Here is a 22,550-nt window from a genome sequence, read left to right as displayed (position 1 = left end):
CTGTTTATAACATTTTCATAGTCCAAACTAATATTATAAATGCGAAAGTCGCTCTTACGTTTTCACGTCTGAACCGCTGAACCCATTTTGATGAATTTTTGTATAGAAATATAAGGGACCTAGGAGAAAGACATAGGTTACATGTCACAAAAATAAATCTTAAAGGGGGTGAAATAGTGGATGAAAGTTTGTATGGAGATCCAATAAAAATATGAAAATTAGTACAGTACAGTAGGCTACACGAAGTACTTATTCTACGCAGACGAAGTCGCGGGCACCAGCTAGTACTAAATATAAACTATCATAGTTCATGACAATTCCTTTTCTCGATGCATTATTAAATTGATTTCCTTTAAATTACATTATTTCTTTGGTTATAAAGAATTATAGCTTAAACGTATTTTTTTTTAAACTACAAGAACGTACCCAGTAAACTCTTTATAACGATCCAAATTTCGTTCCTTCACTCTCTAAGGGTGTCATCACATTTAACGGACTCGCTTTAAGCCGGTCAGAAAAAAAATGTCAAAGAATGTCTTTTTTGCTCTTATCGCATGGACATAAAAGTTTTTTGTGACCGGCTCAAATCAGATTCCACGTTAATGATTGTGATGACTCTTTAACAGTTACCGATTGACAATAAATGTTAAGTTATATTTAAATGTTAAGTCCTGTCTCCAAAGCCGTGTTGGCGTAAGTATAAAACCCACATAAGTACCAGGCTTCAATAGCATATCACGATCCGTATTAATTTAGCTCTTAAGTGCATGTCTGTAGAGATGTTCAGCTCGCGAGATCATAAGTTCTCCTATATTGATATTGCTCAATTGAGTGATTAAGACTCAATAACGATCCAGAGCCTCAGGTTAATAAATCACAGTATACTCGTAATCGACGAATATTTGTTGAGATGCACTTAATATTTATTAATAAAGACAGTTTAATCACGTAAGATCTTAATATCGACGGGCCCAAGGTAAAAACTTCGTAATTCTGCACCTGATGAATTTGTTCCTAACAAATATAAGAGAAAACGATGGAAACAAATTAACCTGTGTATTTACGTCGTAAATGAAATTTTAGCCAGAAAACTTGAGAAAGCTATACGAGGTTATATGCAAAATACTAACAACCTCGCAGAACTGTAGTACTAACATCATCAACAACTTTTGTTCCTGTATATATTTTTTTATTCTTGTAAAAATAAATTTAAATATACGATATACACGTTTTTTTATTGTTTAAGACTGAAGACCTTTATGTGTTACAGTGTATACATTTTGAAAAATACGGACAGCGATATAAAATTGCGTGTATAGCTATCTTTGTCGTTTAATCATCGCAGAGAAAACTATGATACAAAAAATGTCTTGTCTCGTGAGACATTTTTTTTTAACGAGAGTGCATCTCGTTAGTCACGCTCAATTTTTATGTTGATAAAATTACTGTGCAAAAATTTTTATAATGAACTATGACCTTGCAGCCATGTTTGGCACTATGTTAATTTTTTGCAGTCATTGGTCGCCGGCGCTCGCGATGATATAAAAATGTGCCGTTTGCTATTATGATAAAATTTTAAAATGTCGTAGTATAGCGTCTGGCACGGTAAGCTAGAAGACGTCGGTTCGAATCCGGCCGGATCGAAGGAATTTTTTCTGAGTGTTCGATCTTTGTATTAATAATTATAACAAACTAGTGGAGCAATTTCACAAAAATAATTGAATATCAATTCAATAAAAATTTAAAATATTTATAAATATGTTTCAATTTCTCCCACAAATATTCTATGGTCACGCTTATGGAATAAGGAGTCGAACGTCATTCATTTGGACATTCATTTGGATCATCCTCGACCCATTATTCATCTAATACAGTACAGAGCACAAGTTCATTTAAATTGTCAGTTCATACATAATACAATGTATTTTAGAACAATGTTTATGAAAAATACAAAGAGGGGACATATTTTAAAGTTTTTCATTTCAATTCAATAAGGCTAATCAAATCCGGCTATTCCTGTTAAAATGTGCATGAATAAAAACTGATGTCGTTACTAGTAGGCCAACTGTCAAATAAGAAGGCAATAACGCAATTAGTAATGATTAGAAAGTCATAACTTTCACAATTGATAAAATTTTATCGTCTTTCGCAATCTACAACAACTACATAACCATTTAAAATTTTACTAAAACTTGTAACCCAACAAATGTAATTTTACTTCATCTTCAAAAAAGACTAGTTATTTTTTAAAAATGTGTAAAAACGTGCACGTGCACGATGGGCCCGTCAATATCAATCCTGCGCTTGCAATTTACTAATACGATCTTACAAATAAAATATTATTTAATTAAGTTTGTAGCTACATGATATCATAGGAAATGACTTAACAAACTTTTTCAAATTTTTGAAAAAATTCAAATGGACGTTAATAAATTAACTTTAAGCGCATGACGCGTTAAAACGTCAAAAGTAAATAAACAATCACACGAATACAATATCTCAAAACATTCAAACAATAACAACATAAATAAAAATCAACAAGTGGGTCATTCATATTAAGACTTAATATTTTAAGTAGCAAGTGCCTCATTTCGTCGTCGCCGGCAACTTGGCAAAACGCGTGCCTATTATTATGGACTATTTTAGCTTTATCTACCAGAGGACCTTACCAAGTAATACATATACATAGAGAGATAATTCCTCGTATTGTATTTTATTCTATTTTATTTAGTACGTCACTAGCAATTACTCTGCAACGTTACATAGAACAAAATATCTGTAAATTTAAGTAAAAGCCAGCAAAACAAAATATAACTTCGTTTTATTTCGATTTGCTGCTTTTTATTTTTAATAATTCCCGGATTTCAGACGGTACAACACTATGTATTTCTCACCGTATAAGTCTACTACGATCGCTGAGAATAAGCACATGCATATAGTTTTTTTTATATTGATAAATTTGATCAAAATTTAATGTAGGTAAGGAAATCTGGTCCGCTCCTTTGTAATAATATAGACATTTTTAAAGCCGTTGACGCCTTGGCCGCTGTCCTACCTGCCGTCGCGTCGTTGCTGTACCTCGAATAAAATTCTTTTGGAATCGATTTCGTTGTCGCTGACCTCGCTACGCAGATCGTCTTCAAGGAGCGGTTCGGAATGCTCTTTACGGTCAGTCTGTGCTAATCGATTTTGACTCATCGACTCAAAGTAATCAGAGTCGATGGCGGCGACCGTACCGGTGACCGATTTGATGAACAAAAGTTTGTGTACGACGTGCCCCGCAATGCCGAGCAGGCACAGTGGCAGCCCGATGAGGTTGATCGAGCTCAGCTGGTCACCACCCACCTCTATAGCGAGAACTAGGATACACATTTCCTGTGAACAAAGATTTATTTGTCAAGATAATATTCAAAGATTGACAGAAAATAGTCAGTCTATAATCTAAAAACTAAAAAATGAAATAAAGAAAGACTCCCAATTTAAAGGTAAAATAAGTACAGTTTGTGTATTTATTTGTGCGGCGGTGTATGCGTGTATCCGCGTGTGCATTTCATTAACATCATCAATCCTTCAGTGTTTTTCGCTCAGATGTCCATGCATGGGAATAAAACTTTTTCTGACCGGCCGATTTCACCCAGTGTGGTGGTCCCCTTACCAAGATTTGTTATGCGAAGCTGTTTAAATAAATCAAACATTCTCCAAAGTTTACGTTTTTATTAAATACTACCAACATCATAAACAAGAATTATTAGTAGCAGCAGATCTCTTTGTAACAAAGTTCGTCCAGGGATGTACTGCCACCTTACTATTTCTGCCGCCAAGCAGTAATGTCAGCATTACTGTGTTCCGCTTTTGAAGGGTAAGGGTGCTGGTGAAATTACAGGCACATGGGACTTGTCAACTTATGTCTCAGGGTGACCTGCGCAGTGGTAGTGCCCCACTCAGGTCTTTGCAATTTAAAGCTCTGGCGCACGACTTGTGCGTTCCGTCACATGATATTAGAAAAAAAAAAATCATTTTAAGACTGACTGAACAAGCCCATATCTTATTACTGCTTAAGTTTTGTTTATAGTTCCCCTTCCTGGCAACCTCATAATTATACGGGAAAGGCATTATGACCTGTGCAAGCAGGCCTTCACAGTGACCTTATCAGTCAGATCCTGACCCCACGGATTCTCATAAAGCTAGTGCATTGGGTGAGCGACCACGAGTGCACATAGGGCACCGTCCCTATTATATATCTCAAGGTAAATCAGGCGTACGTCTAGTCCGTCCCGTCACTTGATGTTATTAAATAAAAACTTTTGTTCCATGACTTTTTACAAAACATAATAAATTTACCAAAAATAAACTTCGAAGTTTGTTGTACTATTTGACACTTTTTATGTCTGTATTTGTTAGTAAGGTAAGTTCAAACGTGCAAGCGTCCTCTGCGACGACGCCCACCTGTCCTGCACAAAGTTATATTACCTTTTAGAGCGATCTGTTTAAATATATTTATTTTTTTATGGAAATAAAGTCTGATGGATGATAAATAAAAATAAAATAAAATGCTTCTTTATTCAGGTATACACTCATTAATAAATTTAACATTACTTATTACATTACATAACAATTAAATTGAATTTTATTAACCGAATATTATTATTATTAATGAATCAAATAATTAAGAATTGCATAAAATTGAATTTACATTCCTCTAAGGTCGGGGCCGATTCTAGTTTATCTATGAATTAAATAAAAACTACGGTTGCGTGAGAAAAGTTTTTATTTGCCGCCATTTCGCCAGTCGTAACATGCGTATCTTGAACACATCATAGAGAGTTTATATTATGTGTATAGATAAAGCAGTGTACGCACATAATTAGGCATTAAAACACTCGTGTGATAATACTTTTCATTATGTAACAATCGCATAAACTAGTATTAAAACAATTAGAAACATTTGAAAATATTTTTTTTTCATTGTGTTATCCGCACTTGTTACACCAAACCGGGCCAAAAATGAAAGGGGCGTTCGTTTTATTATTGGTGTTTAAGGAAATAAATTGTGGATCAGTCTTATTTAAAAGTTACATTGAAAATAATTTAAACGTATCTTTAATCATTCATTAAATTCGCTAAATTGAAATGAATCTAGGACATGAAACTAATTTTCCGGATTTAAATCGCGTATATTTGTTTTTTCAAACAAACCGACGTTTCGGGCCCTTTACAGGATTTAAATTAATTTAATTTTACGGGATTTAAATCCGGAAAAATAGTTTTATTTCCTATGTGTAACAATCGCGAAAATCTAAGAACTCGATTTGAAATGAATCGACAAATTCGCCTTCAGCAGGTCTCACTGGCCTCCTAGATGCTCCATGTTGAGGATGAAGTTGAGCGTTTCAGACATTTTTTTACATTTAAATAAGTTTTTACAAACTGCCGAAATTCAAAAGCACATTTATAATCCATGCAACGAGGGCGGTGGCGGTGTGTCACCTTTTAAATGAATGAAACTTACGCCATCTAGAAGGGAGATTGAAATGAGTTTTTGTCACAAGGTACTAGACAGTGTTTCACATGTTTAGATGCAATAACTTTGGGTGTCGAACGCCCTTGTTGCTTCCAATAATGCTTCAATTCGCAAAGCAGTCGCAAAATTCAACCGGAATAACACTTATGTACGTTAACCGTTGACTTACAAATAAATGGACGACGGGGTCTAATACAAAAACCACGAAAAAAATGTCCCAAGTCAACCTATTTAAACGTAGTGACGAATTTAAATTGTAATGTCATCGCAGTACTGTCTAATTTTGCTTACTTCGCTGTCAGTCAAACAAACGAAGACTAAAGCGTGAATGACGCTCTGTATACGATTTTAACGCCCTATAAGTTCGGACACTTTTTAGCGCGGAGCCGACGTCCACATAATTGTAAGTCAATGACGTTAACCAACTGATAGTTTCGCATTCGTGTTCACAAACTGTGTTTTTTTTAACTGACTTCAAGAAAAAGAAGGAGATTCTCAATTCTAATGCATTTTTTTTGTGTAAGTTATGCATTTACTCCGACATTAGTAAACCGATTTCGATGATTCTTTTTTTGTTGGCAAGGGGGCACCTGAGTAGTGGTCGCATTCAAATTTGAAGAAACTATTCCACCTCTATGCGTGGCAAATTAGGGGATGTACCCGGTTATTGGATTTGACCTACTTTCCGATAACCGATATCAATAAAACTTGGCAAATAGATGTAATTTCGACAAACATTTGAGGTCGGCTTATTTTTATTAATAGTTCTAATTATGTTTAACTGCTTATAATAAATGGAATGCAATCTACTAATAAAAACCTGTCAAAATATTTAAAATTGAATGTAAACACGAAATAGCAAGAGAAATGAAATCTTACATAACTAGAAAACAGTAAACACAACGCAGTTTCTTTCACGAACATTCGAATAACGGATAAAAATGCCAAATCTTTTTACAACTCACAAGCCCCTTGTAAAGGGTCCAGAGCACGTCAAGCTTTACACTTAAGATTTAAATCCAACCCTATGCCGCTTGCGATAAGAACTGTCCAAAGTACAAAGTGTCAAGCTTGATGAGCTCTTAACAGTACCACCGCTTGTTTTTAATTAATAATAATAATAACGCATACGAATACGAATAACGAAACCCTGTGTCGCGGGTGCCATGGACACACACATAGACAACCACAAATTACACCCACACTCACGAGAGAAATAATCGAACCTGGGACCTCTGCGTGGCAGTCCGGCATGGTAACCGTTCGGCCACGAAGGCAGTTAATATATAATTATTTTGTATTTCTATTATATTTGATAATTGTTTTGTATTTCTCTCTATTTTGATATATAATAAATAATTTTTGAATTGTATAGTATGTCAACGTTCCGCTGAAATGGAATACTCACCTTAAAAATACCAGCTATTGACAGCGTGAGACTAGATGTGTAAGTGACGACTAGGAACTCGCTAATCTCCATGGCGAAGGCAATGGTGGCGCCAACAGACACCTTCAGTATCGTGGGCACCAGCTCCTCAGGAGGCAACGATATCAGGTGGGTGAAACAGTCCACTCCTGTCGAATTTCGCCCAAGTTAAGCACATAGAAATAACATTAACCAATCAGTCTTTGAAACAGATTTAGCACCATTCTCATAATTAAAACTAACTTACAACTAATTGTGCGCTGGGCTCAGTATTGCTATATGAATTTTAAAATCGTCCAAAAGTATAACACTTATTATTTACGGCAGCTGAGAATGGTGCTAAGTACCGAAGAAAAAATGCTTAAGCACGATAGTTCGGTCGTATTGGTCCAGGACGCTCCGGACTCGCCACGTAACTGATGTTTCGCTCTGTATAAGAAATGACCCACACTTGGCCGAACCACACCGCGCTCATACAAAGCGTCTAACGTAGCGCGTATCAACACTGTGTGGATTTTTTTTTTCTTCCAGCCAAATGTGGCCCAATCCTCCGAAGCATCAGTAACATTGGCTTACCAGGTTCGCGGCCAAAGCAAGCGAACTATCGTGCCTTGTTATGTTCCCAGCGGCGTAGGACCCGCTCGTACGATCACAGGAGTCGCGCGAACCAGGTGGCGGCACATCTACTGGATTACACTTTTTAAACGTTTAAAGAAACGAGGTTCTCTATTCGACTGCATTTTTTTGTGTCTGTTACGCGATTATTTGTCAACCGATTTTGATGATTCTTTTTTTATGCAAAGAGGGTGGGTACCTCAGTATTGGTCCCATTTAAATTTGAAGACAATATTCTACCTCTAAGGGTGGTAAACTAGGGGATGAATCCGGTTTCGCGCACTTTCCGGTAACTGATTTCAATAAAACTTGGAAAATAGTTGTAATACCACGAACTTTTGAGGACGCTTTTAAAAAAAAAGTTATAATTATTATCACAACAAAAAAGCGTTCAGCTTCCCGCTGGAAGTGAATTACGGTTGAATCAAGTTTCGACAAATACACGCGCTAGATTAGCCGTGGCGATCTTTTTGATTATCCCACGATACTTGCCGCCCCCATCGCCGACGGCCCTGCACTGTACTTGGCTGCCGCCGCAACCTCACTTAAGAACCGAAAGAGGATGCTCGCCGTGTATACTTGAAGCCCGTCCCATTTTTACCCCGCCTCCTTTCAGTCCGCACATGCGCTTTCCTATAGTATGAATCTTATTTAGACGTCCAAAATGTAAACAACGAAATGTCATGAAATGTCATTAACAGTGTGAATGCAGATGTGATAAACCTTCTGTTTTTGGAAAAGGAGGAAGTTCTCATTTTCTAAAATTTTAATTATCTATTACAACATATTAACAATAAACAAAGACTTTAACAACAACACACAATAATTTAATAAACGCTCCATGGAGACAAAAAACATTCGAGTTCGAGAAACGAATCACGAATGACATCTATGATACGACAAAATGGCGGCACAAAAAATGTTTTTGATCCCGATTGTGTCATAAAATTATTTGCGACCTTAAACATAGTCTATTAGTAATTATTGTATAAAACGAAATTAAGTAAAAATATATATTGTAAAACGTATAGAATAGTTCTAAGTTTTATCAGGTTATGTCGTAACGTTTATTTATCGTCGGACGACTATCGCGTCTAACCTGTTCCCATATCACGACGGCGTGGCGGCGCGTGGGGTTTATTTTATTATTGAAGAACTGTCGCGTCTAGCTGTTCTCACTAGATCGTGACGACAATTTTACGGTTCACGGCAGCCGCCTCGACAAAATCGATTGAAGTGACGTTTTATTTATCGTCAGACGACTGTCATTCTAGCTTTTCACATTGTCACCACCGCCTGTCGTCGTGACGTCAAGAAAATAGTCGTCACGACATAATGGCAACGCGCCCTTATAGCTTGAAAATAGTTTACTGTCGTCAAAAATAGGAAACTACTACTTAAAATGTAGTGTTTTTCTACACAACTAATTTTGATTCATACTATAATTTCAACATTGACTTACAATTATATGGACGTCGGGTCCGCGCTAAAAAGTGTCCGCACTTGTAAGGCGCTAAAATCGTATACAGAGCGCGACACTCCGCTTTAGTCTTCATTTGTTCTACTGACAGCGCGATACTGCGATGACATTACAATTTAAATTTCGAATAGGTTGACTTGGGACATTTTTTTCGTGGGTTTTGTATTAGACCCGTCGTCCATTTATTTGTAAGTCAATGAATTTCAATTATAAAAAGTATCTCAAATATAATGGCATATTTCATGGAAAATTATCTAGGTCTCCCCTGGAGTGCGGATAATGTTCTTATAAACATATGATCAACAAAGCTGCCCCATTCATACTCGAAATATAGGACAAACGAAACACTTAAAGAATGGGTAATACGGTAAACAGGAAACAAATAAATGTATCACGGTCTGTATATACCAAGATATATATAATTATTTGGGAACATTTTTAATGTAAATAGCGAGCAGTAGAGTTCCTTGTGAAAGAGTTCATCCAGGGAAAAACTGCCACTATGTATGCCGCCAAGGGGTAGTGTGACCATTACTGCGTTCCGCTTTTGAAGGGTAAGGGTGCTGGTGAAATTACAGGCACATGGGACTTGTCAGCTTATGTATCAGGGTGACGGGCGCAGTGGCGGTGCCCTTCAGACCTTTACGATATAAAGCTCTGACTGGCACTGCAACTGTTATGAACAGACGTTTCGTTCCATATAATTAAGTTGATCTAAAAAAAATTCTAATTCTAAATCCTCAATTTTACTACCTATATATTTTTTCCAAATTGATTTATTCAACACTTTCACTGTTACGCGGTTTCAACCAAAGCCATTTGAGGTAGTATAGACTTCTTGCGCTAATTTTTCTTCGCAACTAAAAGAAATCCTGGTCCAAAATATGCATTATGTTAACTTGAATAAAAATATTTTGAATTTGATATTTATTACGAATGTTGAAAGTGGAATAAATAATAAAATGCAAAACTGTTTTGACCGTAATTATACATTTATCTATGTCATCCTGACGAATCGCCAGTCGCTCATTTAGTGCAACATTGACTTAATTGCAATTTTGGCATAATTGAATTAAGACTTAATTAATTACATATTAACATCCTTTATCCAAATTTGCCAAAATTACAATTACATCAATGTAGCACCAAATAAGCGGGTTGTCAAATGAAACTGGACAATGGAAAAAAAATCCCATTGGCCAGACCTGTCTGACCATCGGGAAACACTGTCGCTTACCACCACAGGCACGACATGTTCGTCTCGCCACTTGGTATCATAAAAAAGTGCAATTGGTATAAGTGAATTATTTAGTTTTTAACCGACTTCAAAAAAGGAGGAGGTTCTCAATTCGACTGAGTTTTTTTGTATGTATGTTACGCGATAATACCGCTATTTGTGAACCAATTTTCATGATTCTTTTTTTGTTGGAAAGGGTACCTCCATAGTGGTCCCATTTATTTTTGAAGAAAATCATCCACCTCTAAGGGTGGCTGTTCACGCATGAAGATTCGTTTTTATAAATAGCGCCTATATTTTAGTATAATGAGCAATTCTTTTAATGGTTGATTTTGCTATTTTTTAATTCAAGGCGTTTTTCTCTCAATATACTTTTGAGTAGTGAGAACCGATTTTTATTATCTCCTGTGTCAAGTCCTGTATATTGGCGAACTAGGGGATGAATCCGGAAGAATAAAACTTGCTAATTATATGTAATTCTACGTACGTTTGAGGTCGGTTTTTACTAAAAAACCGACCTCAACCGACTCTGTACTGAGATTATTATATTAATGTATATTAATCGTTAAGGTATGCATTATATGGGTCATTATCTCAGGTTCGTTTGCCTTCATTACATCCGCTATCTACAAAATAGTGTTTAGCCTTTTAGAAGTTTCTCGAGAGAGTTCTGCGAATGTGGCCGAGTTGAGTTGACAATTGTCAAGTAAGTAATCGATTTTTTTTTATTAAGAGTTTTGGCTTGGATACAAGTCCTTTGAGCCACGTTTTCGTTTAATTATCAGGATCCTCAATAAGCATTTTCAATTTTTCACTTTCTCTTAAATAATTTAGTTCTCTTGTTTGGTTTTTTTAAATAGTCTTATATTTATGTTTTCACTTTCTTTTATATTACATTATCGGCACTTTGAACAAAAGCTTTGAATTCGTAGTTATTAGAATATTCAGGATAAACTCTTTCGTAATTTGGTTCAAAATAAGGAATATAGTTTAAGTATCGTTGTCACTATTTCTTTCTTCGTATTTTCTGCATAACATACTTAAAATAAAATTAATCGTTGTAAAAACTGTACTTGTAACTTCAAAAGCCCGCCAGTAAGTAAGTAATAGATTTTTTTTTTTATTAAGGCTTTGGCAAAGCCATCAGCCTAAACATGAACTTTAATTATGTTTCTGTAAAAATGGCCGCCACAAAGAGGATAGGCAATTTGAGGCGGCGTGCTTGGATTGACTCGGGATTCCTTAAAACGGGCCGATACGGGTATTTTAGTTCGAGATTCGTATAATTTCGCGTTTTAATCTTCGATTAAGGCACAATAGCACTATCCTATTCCACTTTAAAATAGAATTCACAAAATAATTGAAAGTCAAAATAAAAACGACACTTTTCCCTCCAAAAGGTCCAGAGCGAATCCTAAGTAATAGAGGAGGTAAACCACCTGTTGCGTAGAATTGTCTTTATTGCCAACCCACAAAAAACAGAAGTGGTATTAATTAGTAGCCATTCTTTATCTCTCTGTGACTCCTTACCTTTTGTACTAATAAAAAAGAAGAAAAAGCAAATCGTTTCTTTCGTAAACATGTACAATTTTTTTTACCACTTCAAACAGGAGGTTCTCTATTCGACTGCATTTTTTTTGTGTGTGATACGCGACTACCCCGACATTCGTGAACCGATTTCGATGATTCTTTTTTTTTTTTTTTGTTGGAAAGTGGGTATCCCAGTAGGTCCCATACAAATTTGAAAAAATTATGCCACCTCTAAGGGGAGCAAGTTATATTAAATCATATGTTATGGTGACCTAGATCTGATCTGATGAAGGAAATGGCAAAGACGGGAGCTTATTATTGCCCGTGTAGTAGTTCCACGGGAGATCATTATTGCGCGTGGAACCACTAGTAGTTCTGCTGGTAGTTCCACGGGCAATAAAGAAAGAGATGAGAAAAACCCATTAACAGTGTACAGTTTAACCACAGTGATGTTAATTTTTTTTTGTGAAATAACTCCAACAGTTTCTTATGATTACTAACACAACGATCGAACACTTCCTCGGTCGACGAACAGTTCCCATGCTGGACTGCCACGCAGAGGTCCCGGGTTCGATTCCCGAACCGTGAGAAATATTTGTATGGTCTACATTTATTTCTCTCGTGAATTTGGATGTAATTTGTGGTTGTCTATGTGTCTGTCCATGGTACCTGCGATACAGGGTTTCCCTGGTGCGGGACTATGAGTGTGTGCGCGTTAGTATTATTATAACTTCGCACTGATTCGCACCAGCACCTGCAGCATGCCATTGGGGTACATGAAAGGAACTTTTTTTTATAATATCAAAAGACAGGACCAACAGTAGTGCGCCTGGTGATAAGTAACACGCAAGTCCATAATAGTTACAGTGCCACTTTAAGCCACAAAGATCCAAAAATCTCCAGAACACTGCCAGTTGCTAGGTCCCATATGCCTGTAATATCACTAGCACCCTTACCCTTCAAAACCGGAACGCAGTAATGCTTACATTACTGCTTGGCGGCAGAAATAACAGGTGGCAGTACTTCAGTACGCACTGTTTCACTGGCTCTACTGCTGCTTCCATGCATTCCTTTCTTGTACATCTGACGCCATTCCTTAATTATACCTGTCACAATCCGAGCTCTTTCGTCGTCACCCCACATTTTTATCACCCTTTTCTCTGGTTCCTGGCCACCTACTTTGAAGTTTTGAATCGTTCTTAAATTCCTTTTCTTCTTCGTCATTTACTTTTCTTCTTCCCATTGGCACTCTCTACTAAATTCCCGAAGTGAACACACGTGCTCGACTTCACATAAAATTCTGACTAGTTAAATCATGTAACCTAACTGCTTATAGAGTATTTCTAGAAATTACAGGCACTTTCGGGGTAAGTTCCTTTTTACCATAACCTGTATTTATTTTAAGTTACGACTGTACCTGTTTTTATATCATTATGTTTTGTTATAGGCTTTAGGCGTTTACTTTGCCTGTTCTTTTCCCTAACTGTACCTTCTCTTTCTTATTTCTACAATAAAATTTAAGTGAACCGAGACTTTTACGTTTAGTTAGACACGCTGGATTTTGGAATCGTAAAATGTACTAAATGTAAATCAACCCCTTCCGTACATGTGGTCTACTTTCTCGTTTGGTTTACTTTCCCATTTGGACTACTTTCCCATTTGTTCAACTTTCGCGTTTGGTCTACTGTCCCGTTTGGTCTACTTTCTCATTTGGTCTACTTTAATGGTCTATTCAGGTAATCTCGTAGAACACTAAAAAACCGACCTCAAAAATTTGTGTAATTACATCAATTTGCCAAGTTTTATTGAAATCGGTTACCGGAAAGTGCGCGGATTCACCCCCTAGTTTGCCACTCTTGGAGGTGGTGTATTTACTTCAAATTCCACCACCATTAAGGACCACTATTAAGGTACCCTCCTTCCATCAAAAAAAGAATCATCAAAATCGGTACACGAATTTCACAAAAAAGTTATCGCGTAACATACATACAAAAAAATAGGATCGAATTGAGATTTGATCTTGTTTTTTCAAATCATTCTGAATTAATCATTACCAAAAACATAAAAAATGTACTCCATGACAATTGCAATTACGCAATTACAAACTGCCTTTGAAAATTTGTTTTAAAAGTTTGATTTTTTTTGTAAAATTTTATTAATTTACATGATTAAAAGGTGGACAATTTGGACAAGTGGACAGTACGGGACAGTAGACGAAATGGGAAATGGACAAATCGGGAAAAACAAGTGGACCGATCGGGAAACTAGACGAATAGTGAAAGTGGACCGATCGGAAAAGTAGACGATTAGCGAAAGTGGACCGATCAGGAAAGTAGACCGATTGTACCGAAGGGAAATTAACAAGTACGAAAAAACCCAATACAACTGCACGCGTATTGCGTCCATGCAGTTAAATAGATGTTAATATATGTGGCGCGAGAGCGGCGCCGGCGAGCGAACGGCACGCGAACAGACCGCACAATGTAATGCACGTGTGCAGTTCGCGAGACTTTCGTAAACAGGCGCATTTGCGGCGTATCTATGGTACCTATGGGTGTGTACCAGATCTGTAAAAGTACACCCATAGGTACAAGTCCTGTCGGGTCGAAGAAGTTTATCTTTGTGTTCGATCTTTGTATTAATAATACACTAAGATGGAACACATTTCATGAGATTCCGCGGCGGTGCCTTGACAGAAACTCAAAGGCGGAGAAAGAAAGACTGAGCTAATTTAAAAATAACAAAAATTATATAATATGTCAATTTTATAAGAAGTCTCAATAGCAGTTATCAAATGTGATTCATTGACGCGCGCATGAGCAATTCATGCGTCACAATTATGGTAATACACTTCAAGAACTTAATCGGTGCACTGCCACGTGAACTGGAAAGGCAACGGCAGGTAACGACGAAGTAACGCTAATGCTTTCTGAAGTGTTGTCTAGACTTGTTTTCAACAGCCGACGCCAGCGTACAACCAATGAACATAAATTTACAAACAACAGTATAATTGATACTTGTCACTACGTACGGTTAACACCACAGAACAATAAACACAAGTAGAAGTTGTTAGTTAGCGTCAGACGCGTGCCAACTATAGGTCTGAAAAGACATTTTCGCCATTTTCGCTTTGTATGGTATGGTTGTGTTATTCATTCGTGTAAATTCTCTAAAATCCTAGAAAAATGCCTCATTTTGCTGTTTTGGAATGCAATAACGATAGCCGTACCAAACATGTTACTTGTGGTGGTATTTCATATCATCGGAAATACTTATTTTAATAAATTTTCAATTTTCTATTTAACGAAATATTTTTTTGTTACAAGAAACGAAAGTAAAGCATGTACCCCTGCAATACAGTCGCTTCTTTTTTGGAGAACTAAATTAATAACTCCAATTTGTCGTCGTTCAGCGATTAACCGCTAGATGGCAGCACATTGATTGAAATTTCAATATAATATCAAAACGTCGTATCTTGCAATAATAGGTATCGATGGTACTGAACTTTCAAGGATATGCCAACAGGGTAAAATTTTAATTATGTTAGGCACTTCCATTGTTTTTTTTTCTTCCGTGGTCCTGTTCAAGTCTGCTACATATTCCCAATCGTAAATAAGAACAAATATTTTTACTGCTATACTTTTAGAGTACATAATTGCGATCGGACAAATAGGATGTTCTATGCGATGTGTGTGGAGTTAATCTCAGACATAATGCTGAACAGTGTAGTAAGGGAGAAACCACACTAATCGATACGACACTGTATTAAGCTGGTCACACATGTCTATCGACATGACTAACGTTCCAGTTACAGAAAAAACCCACAAACGTTCCAGTTACAAAAAAAAAAACCACCGCGATTTTATCACGCGTGTCATAAGTGACACGCGTGATAAAAGTATACAAGTGATATAAGTATCACGATCTAACTTACGGTTTGGGCAAGCGGTTACTTTCTAATAGTCGTTATAAATGGAATAATTTAAGCTTTACTCACTTTGTAATAACGTTTAATTCCATTTGAAAAATTGATCCGCAATGACTTTCTCAGTTTTATAGGCATTCCTAGGACTGACGCATTATTCGTTAATTACACCATAACTTTGTCAAATTATCTTACTTGTACGTACAATATTTACACGGAATTTACACTGATCTAATTATTGTTTGCTTCATAATTAGAATTTCGAAATAAAAGCGAACTCAATGAGTAGCGCAGTCGTCAGTCTCTATAGATCGCGCGTGATTTTATTTGTAAAATATGTCGTGACGTAAGTGACGGAGACAGTTAGTGGAACGGAGGAACAACCTGTGATTTTGGAACATCGTTCCTTCGTAAAAAGTTACGGTGATTCTATTTGACGGCTGATCGCCGTGATTCTTTTCATAGTGACGTTATTTACCACTCACGGCATGTCTATGTAATAAGAGCAAAAAAAGGGGTTACCTATCTATCAGAAGTCCGAAATGACATTCTTCAGAAATAAGGTTTGCTCGAATTTTCATAACCTCGAAAGTAATTTTGAGAGGAAAATGTTTTTTCTTTTAAACCTACCCTTTTTTTTGTGTGGGGAAATCCACCTAGGATACCACTTCGCCGCGGGGGCAGCGGGAGGTTATAGGACTTCTACCGGCTAAACCGGGAAGGATCCGGGATTAACTTTGCGCACCGGAACCCCCCAGCACCTAGGAAGAGCTACGTCCCCCCCCCCCCCCCCCCCCCCCCCCCCCCCGAAGCGGGCCGCACCCCCCGTCGCCCTCCTCGCGGTTGCCTAACTTACTGGCGAACAAAGCCCCCGGTCCGATCGCCCGCAGCCGCGAAGGTACGCCGCCGCCGAGCGGGATCGGCCCTCTCTCGATCACGCTCGGTGAGCGACGTCCTTCTAAAGCATCACCGCTTCACAGAAGGAGACCACTGCCTCATGGGAGTCTTTAACATTTTTTTTTTGTTAGTCCGGGGGAATCTGCTTAAAGATACCCCGGCCCCGCGAGGGCAGCGCCGGGATTATGTGGGACTGGAATGAACCGCGCGTGTGCGCGTGCGCCTGCGCGTTGCGCGTGTGTGTATGAGCTACATTTTTGGGCAAAACCTGACTTACTTAAGACTCACTTCCATAATTATATGGCGGACGGCTAAGGAGTTAAGTTCCCAGCCAGCAGTCCTATTCCCGAACGCCGAAAAGGCCCCAGTTATCGCAATAACTTGGGCCTTTTCAAGGCGAGAGTAAATAGGCATTATTTATACTCTAGCCAAATTCGATGTAGAATATTTAAAAACGTTGCTAGGCAACCAATGATTGCACAGAAAAACAACATTTTTATTCATTATCTACGTTTGCTCTGCCCACGGCGCCTAATTGGAATCTAAATAGGTAAATAGGCAATTGGGTTGTATAGCAATCATCCTTTATTCCCAGTACTTACAAATTCTCAGTTCCACGTGGATGAATTGTGACCTTCAAATATAATATTTATTCCCATCAGTTCCATGTGATATAAAACTATTTGTTGAACTTGACTTCTTTCTCATCAGATATTTAGAAGTTCATTAACCGCATTTCCAAGGCGGACGAAATATTGTAAAGTCTTTAAATGCAGAACATGCCATGATAAAACAATGCTTTATTTTTAGTTTTATTCATGTAAAAAAATATTGACTCCCGTGCAGATTTTGAAAGCTAGATATTGTCCAAGCTTTTAAAACTAAAAATAAATATTATTAATTATTAACTAAAAATAATTCAACAATTCAACAGTTAATGTATTTTTAATATTATAAGTTGAAATAACCAGCGTAACTGCTCTAAAAGGAAACCGACACAAATCGCACCCTTCATGGAAGAATGGCATAAGTGTAGTAACGTCAAAAATGTTTATTGCTCCATTAGATACAGAAAAATATAACAACCTCTACAATTGTTGTTACTCTATCTACCATATTCGTCGACAAAGTTACAAGAATTGGAGAGGATGTGGATTATATTTTTCTGTATCTCATGGAGCAATAAACGTTTTCGACGTAACTCCACTTAATCCATTCTTCCATGAGGGGTGCGAAATATCTCGTGTCATGAGCTTTCAAACGTGAGCACTTATTTATACGTATGATTTATAAATAATGTAATGGAGTGTTTGAATATTATTAATATTTACTGATAGGTAATACACAATGGTAGACGAAAACACCGACTTCAAAAAAGGAGGAGGTTCTCAATTCGACTGTATGTTCTTTCTTTTTGATTTTTTTTTGTATGTATGTTACGCGATAACTCCGGTATTTGTGAACCGATTTTCATGATTCTTTTTTTGTTGGAAAGGGGGTACTTCCATAGTGGTCCCATTTCATTTTGAAGGAAGATTCATTTTTATAAATAGCGCCTAACTTTAATTAAGGAGCAATTACTTTTAGCAATTATTTAGTCGATTTTGCTATTTCATAAATTCAAAAAAAATTTCATAAATTCATTTTCCCTCGATATAATTTGAGTAGTGTCGTAGTGAGAACCTATTTTTATTGTCTCCAGTATCAAGTCCTGTATAGTGGCGAACTAGGGGATATTTCAATGAAACTTAGCAAATAGACGTAATTCCACGTACTTTTGAGGTCGGTTTTTTAGTACTCTGTACTGCGATTATTATAATATCAAGTGACGGGACGAACAAGTAGTGCGTCTGACGGTAAGCTACTCAGGGCTTTAAATCGCAAAGATCTGAGGGCACTACCACTGTGCCCGGCACCCTGAGACGTAAGTTGACAAGTCCCATGTGCCTGTAATTTCACCAGCACCCTTACCTTTCAAAACCGGAACACAATAGAATAGAATAGAATAGAATCATTTATTTCATATTATCTATTTCATTATATCATTATTCGAAATAAAATATCAAGGGATAATATGATCGTCATTAAGGTAAATAATAATTTTAATGTTAATATAAAATAAAATAACTACAAAAATACAAATAAAAATTTAAAAATTTTCAAAATACAAACGTCCAAACTTCAAAATATAATTATCCAATAAAATGTCTTTCAGTCGGGAACAAAATAATGCTCAAGTTACGGCTTGGCGGCAGAAATAGGTAAGGTGGCAGTACTTGCCTGGACGAACTCTTACACAAGGAACTCTACTGCTCCATAATTAGGGACGATACAGTTTTATAAATAATTACTGGCAATTTTTAGATGATTTGAAATTTCTATTGAACAAAATTCATCACAGACATGACTTCAAAATCAGTATTATCAATAGTTCAATCGTATTTAGGGGAAAAATAATAAAACGCACACACTCAACATAGCCCTGTGTCGCGGGTGCCAATTATATACCCAAACACACGAGGTAAATAAATGTAGGCCACACAAATATTTCTCCCGGCCCACTAATATTTTTAGGGGAAAAATATTGAAATTGGATAACTATGACACAGTCTGAGGTGTACCTGGAAAATCATTATGTTTTTGTTTGTTGACATTTATTCTACATCGAATTTGGCTAGAGTGTAGGCAGCGGCGGATTTGCCCTAAGGCTTAGTAGGCCCGTGGCTAGGGCGGCCAATCGTAACAAAAAATTCACTGATGATATCAATAAACAACTCAAAGTACTCACAGTATTCTAAAGGCTCACGCGCATCGTGTAACAATAATCTTCCTAAATCGCTTTCGTACATTTTATGTATAAAATATAGATAAATATCTATAATGTAATGTGTAATCACTAAATCACTACATATTGTCACTACCGCGTCTGTCTGTCTGATCGGATCGGACTGAACGGATTTTCATGCTGTTTCCACCAATAGACAGAGTGATTCATGAGGACGGTTTAAGGTTTAAGTAAGTTTATAATTTATTTAGGTTTTGTGTAAGTTGGCTGAAATGTTAAATGTCGGAAAAAATCATGCCGGCTGGGCGCTTTACTGGCGTGTACCCCGTAAACTAACAGATATATACGAAATCAATGTTTTAGAAAAATATTAAAAAGATAAATAGTAGATAAATTTCTGAATCGATTTCGATAAAAGTTGGCTATAATGTAAATTCATTGTGGAGTCTACCAGTATATGATGAGTGCTGAGAAAGGGCCGGCTGGTACTGACTGGCCAAGACTGCAAATCCGCCACTGAGTGTAGGTACCTCATGCATCAAAGTGACGATGAGGTCGACGATGCAGCAGAGGGAAAGTCCCTCTGGGCCTCAATTCTGCTAATTTTTTTGATACCATTGTTCATTGTAAATCCAGTGAGACTCCACTAAGGTTACATTGCAATTATGACAATATTTGTAATTCGGCCAGAATATAATTGCAATGGCAGTGATGGCATTCATTTATTCAATTACTAACCGTCGATGTTGCCTTGCTAATATTTTAATATTTATCTCGTGTAAGTAGCAATACACACGAATCGAAATTTAATTCTCATATATATCGCACTGCTATTACAATAGTGTTATAACTTAAAATATGTGAAATCAAAATTATACCATTGTTGAACGTAAAATTTGATACTGTACTCGTCAATAAAACCGTCGATAGGATATTGTAAAAAACAACTAAAAATATCTACGCAACTACTTACTCAAAATGAGACACGCTTTATGTGAGATAGGTCTAGCCAAAATAGTCCATATTCAAAAATATGAAACTATTTTTTCTCTTTTATTTTTAAACATATATAGTTGGCAAGTAGGAAATAACTTATACATAAATTTACACAGATCTTTGAAGGGAAGCTTGTAATTCATTTTTCGTCGATTCTGATAAAATCACTTTTTGAGTTAATACACTATTGTATTAATAATGCGAATGTTTATATAGACTTATAATACATCTGTTATTTTTGTAACTTCTTATATATGAGACAAGCAATTCAACTGATACTACTTAAAATGGTATGACAATGTATCATTTCGGATATTGTACGTCTTACGGATGGATGACAAACATGTACACATTCACACATCCCTCACAAGTACACGCTTACAGACACATATACACATACTTGCACTCACACACACTAACACTAGGGTTAATCTATTTTCAGTCTGAAAAGTTAAAAATTACTGTAATTAGTGAAATATGAATTAGTTGTAACATCAGTTATAGTAGATATTAAGGTAGTCTGTTTCATCATCTTAAAATAAAATAACAGCAAGATTAATATTAATATTATAGAACGCTCTTCTATATGTTATATGGTTCCTAACACAGGCCCCAACAAGCCATAAAGGAAACATCCGCCCCTGTACTATGCCCTTTAAAATGAACGAATAAAACATTTTTATTTATTTAATTTTATTACTTTTAATTTAGTTTTCAAATTATATATTTATAATATTAGTGCACTGCGCCATCGACTCGCCACTGAGAAGCTAAAAACCAAAAAAATGCAATGACAGTTGAATAGTAGCTATGGCTAGCCACCGGCAAGCTACTTATCTTAGCGGTTCCAACTAAAAACCATTACAGCAAGCGAGCTGTAACATATGCTGAGTTGGACCCGTTTCAGCTTATAGATAGGTATATGTAATAATTTAATTAGATAATTAATTTAAAATTAGTAGACTTGGTGCCCAAGCGATATGGAAAAAAAAAAGAATTCACACTTACCTTCGAAGTAAATCATGAACGGCAACAAGGAGACGAACATCCAGGGCTGCACGTGAAAGACCATGTCAACTGGGTTGTGAAGACCGAGTTTTGTTTTCTGCATGAGGAGTTGCGCGAAAGTCCAACGCAGGCCGGATGCGAACGACGCGATCAGCAGGAAGGCGAACCCTTGTGCGTCGAAGTGTGTCGCTTTGTACGTGAACATCACCAGTCCCGATGATATCATCAGCACTATGCCCACGAGAGACCAGGACTGCGAACAAAAACAAGTGCTTAAGTACAAAAAAGACCCTACGACATATTGGTGAAATTACAAGCACATAGGACTTGTCAACTTATGTCTCAGGGTAACGGGCGCAGTGGTAGTGCCCTTTAGATCTTTGCTCTTTTAAATCTCTGAGTGGCACTGTAACTGCTATGGACAGGCGAATATATATATATATATATAGGGTCTTTCAACAAGAACTTTGTTTTCTAAAACAAAATAAAACAAAAAATTTAGATGAAGATGATTCAAATTTTTATTGTATTACAAAGAGAAAAGTTCGGCAATTATGAATGAAAAATGATATCTGGCAAATGTCCACCACGACCACGCTGACAGAAGTCGATTCTTTCATCAAAATTTTTAATCACTTTTTGGCAAAATGTCGGGTCTATTTCGGCTATCACATCACGGATTTTGAGTTTTAAGGCTGTAGTCGATTCGATTGGCTCCGTATAGACTCTCTCCGTATAGACGACATAGCGCACCATACAGTGACACGTTGAGCATGCAAAGGCTTCTCAATAATCGCTCTAGGATCTATTTTTTGTGGGGCTATCTTAAGGACAGAGTTTCTTGAATTTAAGTTTTGAATTTAAAACCCTTTATATCGGGCGTCTCCGCATGTTTGTCGCAGCCAAGAAAGACGTACGATCGTACTCAAAATTAAAACCGAATATTTAGTAGCAGTACAGAGGCCTTACCATGAACTCTCATTACAGTTTAGTATAGGTTCGTAACGACAAAAAAGCGGGATGGTGTATACACTTAATGTAGCGCTGTCTCACAACGAATCATTTTGTATAACCTAAAGTGAATTTTTTTTTTTTTTTTTTTATACCTGACAGGCAAATGACTCCACTCC

The 22,550-nt window shown here is 36.8% G+C and overlaps 1 protein-coding gene across 1 annotated transcript in view; it reads right to left on the bottom strand.

Annotated features, from left to right (window-relative positions):
• Positions 1-3,011: 3,011 nt before the first annotated feature.
• The window catches only part of LOC113239239 (solute carrier family 35 member C2), a 34,155-nt gene continuing 14,616 nt past the window's right edge, over positions 3,012-22,550 (bottom strand). The window contains exons 3-5 of the mRNA XM_026476158.1: positions 21,421-21,673; positions 6,930-7,096; positions 3,012-3,375 (exon numbers count right to left, since the gene is read on the bottom strand). Coding sequence (XP_026331943.1) covers positions 3,052-3,375; positions 6,930-7,096; positions 21,421-21,673 — 744 coding nt within the window. The 3' untranslated portion in view covers positions 3,012-3,051. The remainder of the gene's footprint in view (positions 3,376-6,929; positions 7,097-21,420; positions 21,674-22,550) is intronic.

The sequence above is a fragment of the Hyposmocoma kahamanoa genome, unplaced genomic scaffold (assembly GCF_003589595.1).
Source record: "Hyposmocoma kahamanoa isolate Upper Pololo Valley unplaced genomic scaffold, ASM358959v1 99702, whole genome shotgun sequence".
NCBI classification, from domain to species: domain Eukaryota; kingdom Metazoa; phylum Arthropoda; class Insecta; order Lepidoptera; family Cosmopterigidae; genus Hyposmocoma; species Hyposmocoma kahamanoa.
This window is presented reverse-complemented; position numbering and strand designations above follow the sequence as displayed.